Source organism: Centropristis striata, chromosome 23, assembly GCF_030273125.1.
Source record: "Centropristis striata isolate RG_2023a ecotype Rhode Island chromosome 23, C.striata_1.0, whole genome shotgun sequence".
Classification (NCBI taxonomy): Eukaryota; Metazoa; Chordata; class Actinopteri; order Perciformes; family Serranidae; genus Centropristis; species Centropristis striata.
The window spans coordinates 17,104,892-17,118,045 of NC_081539.1; the positions used below are offsets into that span (position 1 = coordinate 17,104,892).

The 13,154-nt window shown below is 41.9% G+C and overlaps 1 protein-coding gene across 1 annotated transcript; it reads right to left on the reverse strand.

The window, feature by feature from the left end:
- Nucleotides 1-439: 439 nt before the first annotated feature.
- Nucleotides 440-12,631, reverse strand: LOC131961891 (suppressor of tumorigenicity 14 protein homolog). Its single transcript, XM_059326812.1, has 19 exons — nucleotides 12,456-12,631; nucleotides 11,682-11,868; nucleotides 11,464-11,588; nucleotides 10,277-10,344; nucleotides 9,962-10,155; nucleotides 9,556-9,651; nucleotides 8,463-8,682; nucleotides 8,250-8,392; nucleotides 7,981-8,078; nucleotides 7,717-7,823; nucleotides 6,921-7,054; nucleotides 6,635-6,739; nucleotides 5,863-5,973; nucleotides 5,672-5,785; nucleotides 4,672-4,791; nucleotides 4,366-4,549; nucleotides 4,018-4,286; nucleotides 3,781-3,917; nucleotides 440-2,663 (listed from the first exon to the last, which is right to left on the reverse strand). Exons 1-19 carry the CDS (start codon nucleotides 12,534-12,536, stop codon nucleotides 2,496-2,498), a joined length of 2,661 nt encoding a protein of 886 aa, XP_059182795.1. The 5' UTR covers nucleotides 12,537-12,631; the 3' UTR covers nucleotides 440-2,495.
- Nucleotides 12,632-13,154: the final 523 nt, after the last annotated feature.

Genomic DNA, 13,154 nt, shown 5'->3' on the forward strand with positions numbered 1-13,154 from the left:
GGTACACGGGATGATCAGCACGTAGGCACCAGGGTAAGAGCATGGTGTCCTCATCAACAACTTGACCGTCACGTTTCTTAAACTGGCAATCTTTCATCAAAAACACAAGCAGCTGCTCTGTTTGGAAAAAGATGCCAAACATTACATAACTATAAAGATAATATTGTCACTGCTTAAAGACCTCAGTTTAAAAGTACTAACACCAAACTACTTTACTGTGCCTCCCACTGTACTATAAAAGCACCAATTGCAACAGTGTATATTTCTCAGCCTGGAGTATAAGTAAAAAGCCAAATTTCACTATCAGGTTTTATAGTAAGAAAATAGAAAACAATTTAAATGTCATAATAAAACTGCTACAATAAGTACAACAGTTTTGTTGAGACCTGGTGTGTTGGAAATTGTGTCTTTAATGTAAAAGCTGAAATCATTAAACAATGGTGCAAACTGCATGTTTTGTTTCATCACTCTCTCAGGCCACTGGCACGGATGGATTACTGAATGGACCTACAAGGCAACAAAGCTTCAGGTCCCCTTTGGACTTCACTTACAATATGTCACACAAATGGACATGTTGCAGCTGCAAGGAGACACAAAAAGACGCACAACAGCTATGAAAAGGAACAAAACAACCATAATGAGACACAACAACTACAAAAAAGACGTATAAGAACTAGCTCAGGGGCCCAAACAGGCTCAGGGGCCCAAAGCTTCAACTACAAGATGTCACTTGAAGAGACATGTACCAACCAGGAAGAGACTAAATGACCATAAAAAAACATAAGAACAACAAAAAGACACGAAAGACTACAAAGAGACAGCAACAAGAGACAAAAGAGATAAAAACAGCTGCAAAGAGACACAAAATGACTCACAACAACTAGGAAAAGGAACAAAACAACCATAATGAGACATAAAAACTACAAAAAAGATGCATAAGAAAACAACAATAAGTCTGTGTGTTTCGCTCCTATGTAAGAGGTGGTGGAGGCTTTTACATGTTTGAGATCCAGGAGCGTGCTGTCATAGTACGCTACCACTGGGTGGTGATGTCAGCTGAATGAGAAGGGACTGCAGGAAATATGGGAACATGCAAGTGTGTCTGCATGTAAAACAATTGGTATCGGGGTCACTCCTGACAATCTTGCATCAACTGCATCATGGTTGTAAGGTGAGCTGTGACCATGCTGTCGACGGAGAATAAGGTATAACAGAGGCACCACGAAGATAAATTAAATCACAGTAAAACTGAAATGCAAAATATATTATCACCTCATATTGAGGGATTATTCACTTCTCTACTATTACAGAATATATTGAAAACAACGCTATAAACTCATGATATACAAATGCACATACATACACATACAGTACAATAACAACTCTTAAACATACATACATATACAGTACATGGACAAATGTAGATGAGGGCAAATATATATGGTTACATGAGCGTGGGGAGAGAACTCTTTCCACATTCAATAAAAGGACTGGTGTGATTTTTGTTGGCAAAACCTGACATGGTCACCAGCTTTGTAGTGAAAAATGTAGCTGTGACAGGAAGAGGAGGGAGGGGAGGAAAACAGGAAGTAATTGGCTACCTTTACATGCACAGGATAACCTGGTTAGTTGATGCACTTTGGCTTGACCTCCATCTGATTGAGACTTAAGCATTGCTCTGTTAAAATTGTAGAGCAACTGCAGAGCAGTAAATACTGAACCACCGGTGGAATTTGTGCAGACAGTGAAAATTTAAAGCTAATAAGAGTGTTTTTATGTAAAATATCATGTGCAAGGATTCTGTAACAGAAAGTAATTGGGTATTGTGTAATATGTATAAGGTAATCCAACCTCATTTTCATGGCATGTTCAGACCCAACATGTCATTTGTGTATTTTTGTAAGTTAAGTTCTTTCAACTCGACGAGACAGTTACATAACGCTGTTTCACGGAAGCCAATCAGTGCTGAGATTCTCCTGCATACCATGGCCCTGATCTATCCAAACTGCATTAAGAAAACAAGGATTTTAAAAGTTGTTTGCTTGTCTGTCTTGTGGAAATCTTGTCTTGTAGATGATATTATGAACCCAGACATGTCAGCTTTTGATTATCCAACATATCTGAAACTTCCACAACAGGTACAAAGCAGCAATAGTGGTTATTTCAGCCATGGTGGGAGACAGAAAGAAATGGATGCATTGTTCACACCTGCTTTGCATTTGGTGTGAACACATCATAACATTTATGTGTAGCAAGTACAGATTTTTTGTGCATGTCAACATAGCCACTAGTGTTTGGACAATATAAGGAAGCTGGTTGATGTGGAGCATGTATGATGCCCCTGTTGGCCACTTGCCTTGGACACACTCCCAAAACCGGACTGAATGTGTTGTCATGTAAGCATGACAACCGTCTGAAGATGGACTCCAGGTCTGAAACCTTCATCCTGTGTGTTGTCTGTCTTTTTGTTTTTTTAATGTCAGTGTGGTGTTCAGTCACACCTGTCCTTTAGTCTGCTGATGGATCCAGTCAGTGAACTTGACCACCTGCGTGTAGACACCAGGACGGTTCTGCCTTGCACAGCCCTCACCCCAGCTCACGATGCCCGCCAGGAACCACCGCCTGCCTCGCTCCAGACACACCAACGGACCTCCTGAGTCACCCTGAGGGCACAGACATGCATAGTGAAACACAACAGAACAGAAAATCTTTTCCAAAGCAGCTGAAGTGACATTTCATAACAGAAACTTTGAGACAATGACAAATAGAAATCCAGTGACACAAAGGACGAAAACACATGAGCTTCTTGCGCATTAGCAAAATTCTGCCACCAGCCGTTATGGCAAACCCATCATTTTGATCTGTGTCCGAACAAATATACAGGCATATTTCATTTACTCCACAAATGCCCTTAATTATTCAGGATCATCCCTTTATTCCCTGGGTAAATACAGCTCATGAACACACCAAAGCTGAAATAATGCCATTTCCCAGCTTTGGAAATGGGACCACCAAATTAGCATGTGAACGCATTAGCTAACTGTTGCTACGACTTCTAAGTAACTGTTTGCTTGCTAATTTAGCCACTGTTAACTCTTTTTAACCTTTTTATGTATTATATGTATAATTACTAAATAAATTACTGTGTTGTACAGAGACTTTGTCTTCATTAGTTATAAATTGCTTCTTCCTGATATGAGGGAGGATGCTGTCAGCTTATGTTAGCAAATCTGACAGCTAGCGTCAGCTAACTAGCCTAGTAATTTAGCTACTGTTGGTCTAAATGTAACAGTAGAGATTTTACTCTTTTTATTTTCGTAAACTATGTGTATAGACACTAAATAATTACTTCCTTTTTCCGGTTCATCCTCATTGGTGATGTCCTTTATCCCGACACAAACTAGTCCAAACTTAAGTGAATCCATTTACCCTGTTACAGTGCCAATTCATTTTTTACAATATGTTTGGTCTATAGTTTTTTGTTAAATACTGTTAAATACTGTTTTCACGGTTTCACACAGGCCAACTCCAGTTTTCAACCTGTATTGGATGTTGTGAATTGTAGGTAAGCTTGCTGTATAGTTCTGCACCTTCATGCATCGTGAGGACTGAAGACTTACAGCAAGATGACCAAGAGATTATAAATATGTCAGTCTCAATTTTTTTACTTATTGCAGAGACATTCAGTTGTAATTTAGAGAGAAATTCTGCAAAACATAGAAGATCAAACATACATTTTATATATTGACGCAAGCCATTTTCCCACAAATATACACTCACCTGGCAGGCGTCCACCCCTCCCTGCAGGTTTCCAGCACACAGCATCCTGGGAGTGACCGCCTCGTCATACAGCTTGTTACAAGTGTTCCTGTTGATGATCTTCACTGAGGCCTCTTGCAAACGAGAGGCCAGTTCACCTTTAATTAAAAAAAACACAAAATGGAAACATCTTAGCATTATGAAATACCAAAAACTTTTTGCAAGAAGTATGTTTTTAGCTTGGTTATTGAAGCCTACCGTCCTCCATGAGGACCCCCCAGCCTGTGACGTAGCAGTTTGTCCCTGTTGTGAAGGTGTGTGAGGGCGCGGGGACGCACACGGGCTGCACCAAGTCATTGAAGAACACAGGAGCGCTGAGTTCGAGAAGGGCGATGTCGTAGTCGGAGGTGAACTGGTCGTACTGTGGGTGGAGGAGGATGCGGCGGATCGGCCTGGTAGCTGCACCGTTGTTTCCTGTCATCACACGCATTCCCATGTGGGCCCGCCATGCACGGGCATCTGAGTATCTGCAGACACAACATGCATGAACACAGCACACATGTGAATTATGATTATTATAATAAGGCTTTAAGGCATCTTTCTTACTTAATGGCATCTGAGTCTTGGAAGCAGTGAGCTGCAGAGATGAGCCAGCGGCTGCCGACCAGCGTGGCTCCACAGACATGTCCGTATCGATCCATCTGGAGGCTGACCTGCCACGGCCACGACCCCGTCCCAGCATCAGAGCCACCCACTATCTTAGTACGCTTCCTGGGCCTGGTGCCACAGCCTTGGACACACAGGGGAACAGAGGAGGAGAAAAAAATCATGATCGCAGAAGTTTAGAGGACTTTCATTCAGTTTTTAGTCAGTCACAGGAGTCCAAGGGTGAATTTGTGAGTGAGAACTCACCACAGCGCAGTTCATCAGAGCCGTCAAAGCAGTCTTTGACTCCGTCACACTCAGGGTTAACCTTACTTACACACTTTCCATTGGCACATTTGTATGAGGATGAGGAACAGCCTTTAAGGTCTAGAGAGAAATAAAGAAATGATAAGGCAGAGTGAAACAAAGATAACAAATAAGAGATATAACAATGAATTTAAATGTTATCAAATATCAATACAGACTACAGTAGTATTTAAAAGCCAAAACATGTTTAAAAATACTATTAAGAATAAAGTATTGTGGGTCTTATTCTACAGACATCTAATCTTTGTTTCGTTCAGATCTTCACAAACTAATTACAATTAAAATGAAAATACTGACAGGGATGGAATGTAACTAAGTACATTTACTGAAGGAAAAAAATGGCGGTACTTGAGGTATTTTTATTTTATGCTACTTAATACTTCTTCTCCTCTACATTTTGGAAGCCAATATTGTTTACTTAACTACATTTATTTCATTTGATAACAGTAGTCACCAATTACTTTGTAGATTTAGTTTATGAATACAAAATATACATAGTATAAATAAGCTCAGCCTTTACCAGCTGTAGCATTTAAGTGATGTACACATAAATGCATCAAAAATTATAATCCAATAATACAATTATATAAAATAAATATCTATTATTCTGAAATGGGCCATTCTGCGTGAGTACTTTTTCACTTTCATGTACATTTCATGCTTATACATGTCTGTAACAGAATATTTTTTGCACTCTGGTATTGTAACCTTTACTTGAGTAAAAGATTGGAATATTTTCCCCATTGCTGAAAATGAAAAATCAGTCCCTCCAATATCGCAAATCATTTCGCAATTGCAATATCAGTCAAAATAATCACAATTAGACTTTTTCCCCCAAAAAATCGTTCAGCTCTAGAGAAAAGTACCTATAAATGCATCATATTGCAATAATATCTGCTTAAATTGATCAATCTGTGTAAGTGACATCATGAATACTCACACGCTCTGGTACAGTTGAGTTCATCGCTACGGTCTTTGCAGTCAATAACACCATCACACACTGAAGACTTTGGCAAACAGACCTTGTTGGGACACACGTGGTGACATTTACCTCCTGAAAACAAACACATTTTTAATCATCAAAATGCCAACAAGCATATGTGTGTGTTACCACGGTGACAGCTCACTCACCACAGGTGCCCTCCTCACTGCTGTCTGCACAGGTGCTCTGGCTCACACACTGAGAGCTTTGAGGCTTACACTGGCCGTTCCCACACAGCACTTCACCTGGCCTGCAGGATGCTACATGTTTTACACATGTGCAAACATGCACACAGAAACACAGAACACATACAAATCTGAGTAACAGACAAAGGTCAGATTACATGTTAAGGATAAAAAACTACATGGTTCGATGTAAAACCATTTGCATAAGAGCCCGACCGAAGAGGGATTTTTGAGACCAATGCCGATACTGATTTAAGAGGGGGGAAATTCATTAATAACCGATATGGAGCCAATATAGTATTTTTTTTTAGCTGGAGTGAAAATAGACCTTTTGTGCTGGACTGTGCTTGATTTTTTTTCATGTATCCAGGGAGCTACTTTCTAAAACATTAAACTTTTTCATCACACATTGTTATACATTATTATACATTAAACATACAATGTATTACATTGTCAGCCAATTCTATAAATGATAACTGAGAAAGTAAAGAATTAATAGGAATTTAGAAAATAGCTAAATAAAGATAATTAATGCTCAGTTTTCAGAAAAAAAAGAAAAAGAATAGCTAGCACCATTTCTCTGCATTATATATTAGGTAAAAATCTTTTACAAGTTTAGAGATTGTTTAAGATAAAGATATGCCTTTGATAGGCCAAAATCGGAAGATAATATCTGTCAAGCGCTATATCTGCCAGACTTTGCATCTACAATAATGTCCTCAGGCAACAGACTTACAGCATTTAACCTCGTCCCGTCCATCTGAGCAGTCCTTCACGCCATCACACACCTTCCTCAGAGGGATACAGCGTCCATCTCCACAGCGAAACTGGCGAGGACAGGCTGGAGGCAGACGGGGATGAGATTTGAATGTCACTCTGGAAATACAGTACTTGCTTTGCCGTGGATGTGGATATGTGATCTCACGTAGTTAAAAAAAATACCTCCTTCATGAATGACATAGTGTACCAGCAAGCCTCTCTGTCTGAGTTAATTTCATTGAGAGAGTGCAGATTTTACTTACTGCCCTCTGGAGAGAAGGCTCGGTAGAGCAAGTAGAAACCCTTGTGAGTGATAGATTCATCCGAATGGAAATGTAGGGAGAGAGGAAAGGTGTAGACTCGCCTTTTGCTGCTGTCTGACACAGGATTACACAGTCTAGATGCACAGGAGCACACAGGAAGGCAGAATCAGAAATACTTTATACTCATCATAAAAACTTTACTTTAAATACTGATCCCCAGTGTGAGATTGTTTTTAAAAAAGTGCATCATACTAAATATACAACAACTCTGAAGTCTTAAGTTAAAAGAGATATGTACAAATAGTAATACAAATAGAAATATGGAAATGTTGAAATAAATTAGAAGTAAAAAGAGAGCTGTTAAAGTATGTATATATGTAACAGTGTAAGTGACAAATTTAATTATTGCACACAATTATTATAGAAAGTCCATATTGCACAGATAACCATAGGTGAAATTATATTGTTAAAATGGATATATTTTTTATTTTGACTGCTGTAGATGAAATGCTAACTTGAAATGACTGACGTGTAGCACAATTAATATGTGCAAGACATACTGTCTACCTCGCCTATAACTTTTGTAGCATTTTCAGTGGTCATTTATTTATTTTTATATTTACTTATTACATCATACATCCTTGTCCTTGTTTTAGCTCAGTATTCTAACATATTTTTAAATGTTTTACTCATGTTTGTTTTGTGTTATGATTGCTTTAACTATGCACCTTAAGCAGTGACACTCTAAATTTTGTTCTATAGTTGACTATATGATGACTATAACACAACAACTTACTTGACCCCTCCGATGTCCAGCCAGTCTTTCTCACATCCGTCTGATGACGAATCCTGAATGTCCATTGTCACAATCGTGATGGAGATCAGGTATCCCGGCAACGGCGCCTAATAAAGTAACCATACAAGACGAAAGGAAGCGTTCACATGCTGGAATGTGGACTGGCCAAATGACAAAGGGATGATTCACTCTTTCGCCCTCTTTCCCTCTCTTTCTTACTCCTCTGTTTCTAACACACACGCATGCATGTATGCATCCACTCACCCGTAGCGTCCAGGTGCAGTCTATGTTAGGAGGGTAATAGGAGGGGTAGTAGGGGGAGGTTATAGAGCCGTTCCAGGAGGAAATTGACCCTCCACAACCTGCAGGGGGAGATGGTGGCACAGTGAAGTGCACAGAATGCATAACACCCCAAAGCAACTTTTCTATAGATTTTAAATATCAGTGGAAATAAATAATTCCAGCACAAACATGAACAGATAACTAAACATCTGAGAATTTAGGACAATGTTTGTTTGTAAGAGCACTCAAACCTGCTTTTGGGATGGCTTGGAAGTAAGCTTTGAAGATTGCTCCATCCCTCTGTCTGCTGAACGAGAAGGTGACCAACATCACATTACCAGAGGAGGTCAGCTTCATGACAGGGGACGAACCCGAAATAGGCAGCCCACACCACCTGAAACAGGTAAGAGCATCCAGGATATGTATATATACAACATATCAATGAGACATATTACAGTCATTACCTTGCGATTATCTTGTTCTGTAATGGGAGTAAGAAGTCGTAGGCCGAGAGTTTGTGGGCGGTGCAGCTTCCCGGCGTGGCGCCGTGCAGGGTGAGGACCACCAGTCGAACCACATGACCCGAGGGCACGCGCAGACGCCACTGGTAGTACGGTTTCTTGGGACTCACGAGGCTCAGGGTGCGGTTGCTGCCATATTTGGCATAGAGGTCAAAGGACATCGCTACACAGAGTAAGTGGAAATATTCAGAAGATGAATGTGCACTTTTTCCTGTCCTGTCAGCAGGCCTGACACGCAGGCCTTGAAAGCAGCATTAATGGCAACCATTAAACTTCTCAGTCAGATCTCTTCTTTAGAAATTAGAAACATGGGGCCTCATTACAGAAAGCTCCTACATCTGAATTCTTATTTAAAGATGACATTTAGGATTTTTTGTATTACAGAAACATGTTTCCTAACTGCATTTGGGGAAAAAATTATGTCTTATCTAAGGACAGGAATATAGTGATTTCCCTAGTTAGAGGTCCTAAATTAGGATGGCCCGTAACTTAAAATAACTGCCAAAAATGGCAGCATCACTGCTGTCGCTATGACATTAAAGATGGGGAACAACATGAAAACTAATATATGATGTTTGAAAGGCTAAACAAACACCTGATGATGATGCTTTAAATTTTCCCAACCATGTACAGTACTAATAGGTATAAATTGGCTGCCACGGCGCATCATTTTAAATCTGATCAACATGCTACGTCTGACTCTGGAGAGGCTTACAAGTAAACAGATAAAAACAAAGATCACTTATTTTTATTTTTGCTTAATGTGACAAACCAAACTAAGGCTACAGATATGTCTTGAACATCAAAGTCTTGCATGTCATGCAACCTTGCAGAGGTTCACCTCGAGTAGCCTATCGATTCATTACAAGCACGACAGGATGAATGCTGACTGAAGAATTGCATTTACAGTTACAATTAGGATTTCTTAAGAAAATATTTCCTATCTTAGAAACGTAAGTTAAGATAGGGCAAGCAGTTTGGATATTTTCTGTAATGAGGCTCCTACATATTGAGGTTTTCTAACACACGTCCTCACCTTGGAATCCAAGCTGCCACTTCCCACTCTGGATGCTGTTCGGATTCTTACTTTTGTCTGATTTTTCTTCTGATTCAAAGTCATCAGGGTCCAAACCTGCATGCACACACAGCATCTTTTGAAACACTCATCAAATGAAGTACCACTCTAGAGCAATACAAGCAAATAAAACCATTTTGTAAAAACCCAATAACATGAACTAAATATTTACACAGGGTTAGCGGATAATTTGTGGAGTTTAAATGTATGTATGTTGTTAGTAGTTATTATATAGTGTCAAACTAATAACTGCATATTGCATAAACTCCAGAGGGCAAAAGTTTTAGACAAAAAACTACAAATGTGCATTCGTGTGTGCTTAATGTGCATGTACTGTATGTATGCAGATAACAGTGAGAGCCTCTACCCAGCAGGTGGAGCATGTCGTCATCTTGCTCCATGTAATAGCGCTGCTCGTTGCGGCTGTCCCGCAGCACCTTGTTGCTGCCAGGAAGCTTGCGCTGCAGCCTTTCTGGGCTGGACCCCCGGATGGCCTCTGCAACATCGTCAGGGGCGGAGAATTTACTCCAGTAGAAGACATTCAGCCCTTCTGCTCCTTCACTGTCACACAAAGGGTTTACAATGTTGTAGGGGACTGAGCATGTTGTCATGCATGTTCCTTTCATATATGAACAGTTGCACATTTCACATCATCAGAAGTCTTTTTATTAGAGCGTCGTACCTGAAGGCAGTAATTCCTGAGCGCAGGTAGTAAGAGCTCCATGGCGAGGACTCGTAGAGTTCTGAGAACTGTTTTTAGAAAATATAAAAAACCAGGGTTGACCACATACTGTACACTGCAGGTGTGACATCACAGTGGTGCAAGTGAGGTCACTTTTCCTGTGTAAGTAACACATGGTTGAACATGCAGCCTGGGTTCAACAAAAGCATTGTTCTCGTATGTGTGTGTGTATCAAACTCTGCATGTGACTTTGAGCAGCACAGAGCTCCATTGTATCTCTACCTGCCGGCTGTGTACAGGTAGGACCCTGGGTGGTATGGGCTACTGGCCTTGAGTTCACCTGTTCTTTAATGAACAGATGGCCACACGGATACTATAACCACTTAACAGACCTGCTAGCTCACCCTCACAGCTGATTAAAGGAGCATTATGCTATGTCAGTGTGGATTTTAGGGGATTTACACCGATCAATTCACCATTTCTTCACTGCTCAGCAAGAATGTTCAGCAGTACATGTGACCTTTTGATCCACAATCCAAATTCCCCCCTTTCATATCTCTGTCCAGCCCCCAATCCCTCTGTCATCCCCGCCTGCCCTACTGCCCTGTCTCTCTCTCTCAACCCCAGCGTCAAACTGAGGTTCACCTCCTCTCTGTCGTGTACGGCACACAGAGTGGCTGATTGTGTGAAAGCTACACAGACAATGTTTTTATTGAAGGCCTGCTCTTCCTCTCACTCTTGCTGCCTGGGCCTAGCTGGGCTCACAAATGCCGGGCTTGTCCTCAGCCCTGAAAGGGCCCTGTCCCTGGGGGTCTCGGGAACTCGCACACACACTGTGCCCAGCTCCTGTTTCAGCTTTACATTTAACACCACCAGAGAGAGACAGAGAGAGGGACAGAGGAGAGAAGAGTGGTGAGCAGGAAAAAAAGAGAGAGAGAGAGTGCAGAGGACAAAGCTGATAAAGAGAAAAGCAAACGAATAAGAATGCAAAGACAGACAACAACAGAGGGAAGTGAGAAGGAGAAAGAGGGCAGCAGTGTTTTGAAAGTCCAGCATAAAAGGCATCGCTGTAGTGAACCCTATCAAAGTGAGAGGTCAGCTTCAGCCCAGAGAGGGAAGGTCAAGCAGCACTCTAAAGTGTCATTCAGAAGAGAGGCAGTGACGGACAAGTCCTTCGTTCCACTTACATAATGGTTCAAAGCCTGAGCCTGCAGGCGGAACTGAGGGGAGGTGGAGTTAGTCAGCTCTGAGGAGAAGCTCAGGTTTGAGAACTCCACGCTGCCACCGAGGAAGAACACTGAGGAGGGTGGAGCTGGAGAGGTAGAGATTTGAGACAGGTGCGCCTGTGTGACTGGATGTAAAGTGAAAATAATCACATTTCAAGGAAAGTAAGGTCTGTACTTACATGTTAAGAAGTGGAGAGTCAGTGCAATGGCAGTAGCAAAGGGAAAGAAAGGCAGGAGACCTAATATCCATCTCCTCCAGGAGCCACAGACTGCAGCTCGCCCCCCCTCCACCTTCTTCTCCGCCTGATCCTCAGGCTTCGTGGGGGGGCTCAGTGACTGGGTGGGCTCCTTCAACTCCCCCTCTCCCTTCCAGAGACAAGCACATGACTCAAATATCATACCAGCTTTTAATGTCTGTGCTCAGGTTGCTTCAAATTGTTTGCTTTTTATTCTTATGAGACCACAGCAATAAAGAAGAGGCAGCCTATCTGCCAGAATCAATGAGACAGAGATTTAATGGCTGGGCAGACACTGATTCAGTGAGAGTAACGGTGAGCATCTTTGAGCTGAATGGATCTCCTAAAACATTTAAGGGGTTGGCAGGTTTCCCCGGGAGAGCAGACAAAGCGTGGCTAGACCAGTCTGCTTTCCCACGGCCTGGCTCTGCGGTGTCAGCACTCAATCAAGTGCATGACATGAACATTCATGAGAGAGACACCCACATTCCCCTAGAGACGGGTTTTGCAATTAAGATGAAGCATGGCTGACACAGTTTGATAGCTTCTGGTTATTATGAGTCCTTCAGGTATTGCAAAAAACCAACAACACAAAACTTAAACCAACAGTCTAGCGAGGTATATGGAATATATTGAGGAAACAGTTCTTGTATTATGCAAAGTCCAGTTTGGCACAGTCGTCTTTTACGCACAATGAAAAGCGCAACAGAGGCTTACCTGTGCAGCGGAGCAGCCTGAGTGTCCATGCCCGGAGACGCAGTACACCTCGCAAGTTTTGCTTTTGGGGAGAGTCCTCATAGCACTGTCCCGTTTAGCTCCGGAGAGGCGATATGCAACAATACCTCAGGCATAGAAACGATGGAGAGAGAGGAAACCCCCGCTGTAGTTTCCTTTGAAAAAAAAAAAACGCGCAGAAATCCGACCTGAGCGGCTCGGATGCGGCGGGCATTCACCGCCTCCCGTTTACCTGAACTGGGCGGCAGGTGTCACACGGAGCCCCAGAATGCAGTGCGGGGGACAATGAGAGCACTATGAAAAGGGTACAATCCGCACAACCATCCGTGCGACAGATATTGTGGGCAAACTTCCTCGCTGTGTATGAAGGAGTAAAGCTAGGAGGGACAAAGGGGTGCTTGAGGGAAACGTGTGCGAGGTATTACAATTGGAGCTTGGCTGCTGTGTCCTTGGATGCTCCACCGGGAGGCAAAGCAAGACAGAACCTGCAATTACGCATTTTTGGCAAGAAAGTTGTCCATTACGAGGCTGTAACAGGACATAATATGGGCTCATACTGCCAAACTTGGAAGCATGAATGCAGCAAAGATACCTAAGAATTAAATTCATCCTGTTTGCCTTGTTGCAGGCGTCTGCCTGAGTCACACATTATTGGGACCTTGTAATATCAGTGAAAGGTAA

Coding starts and splice junctions, on each gene's coding strand:
- LOC131961891 (XM_059326812.1), bottom strand. CDS start 12,536: ATGAGGACTCTCCCCAAAAGCAAAACTTGCGAGGTGTACTGCGTCTCC. Junction 8,683..9,555: donor GTGGCAGCTTGGATTCCAAG/GTGAGGACGTGT, acceptor TACTCTGTGTAG/CGATGTCCTTTGACCTCTAT. Junction 4,792..5,671: donor ACTCAACTGTACCAGAGCGT/GTGAGTATTCAT, acceptor ATTTCTCTCTAG/ACCTTAAAGGCTGTTCCTCA.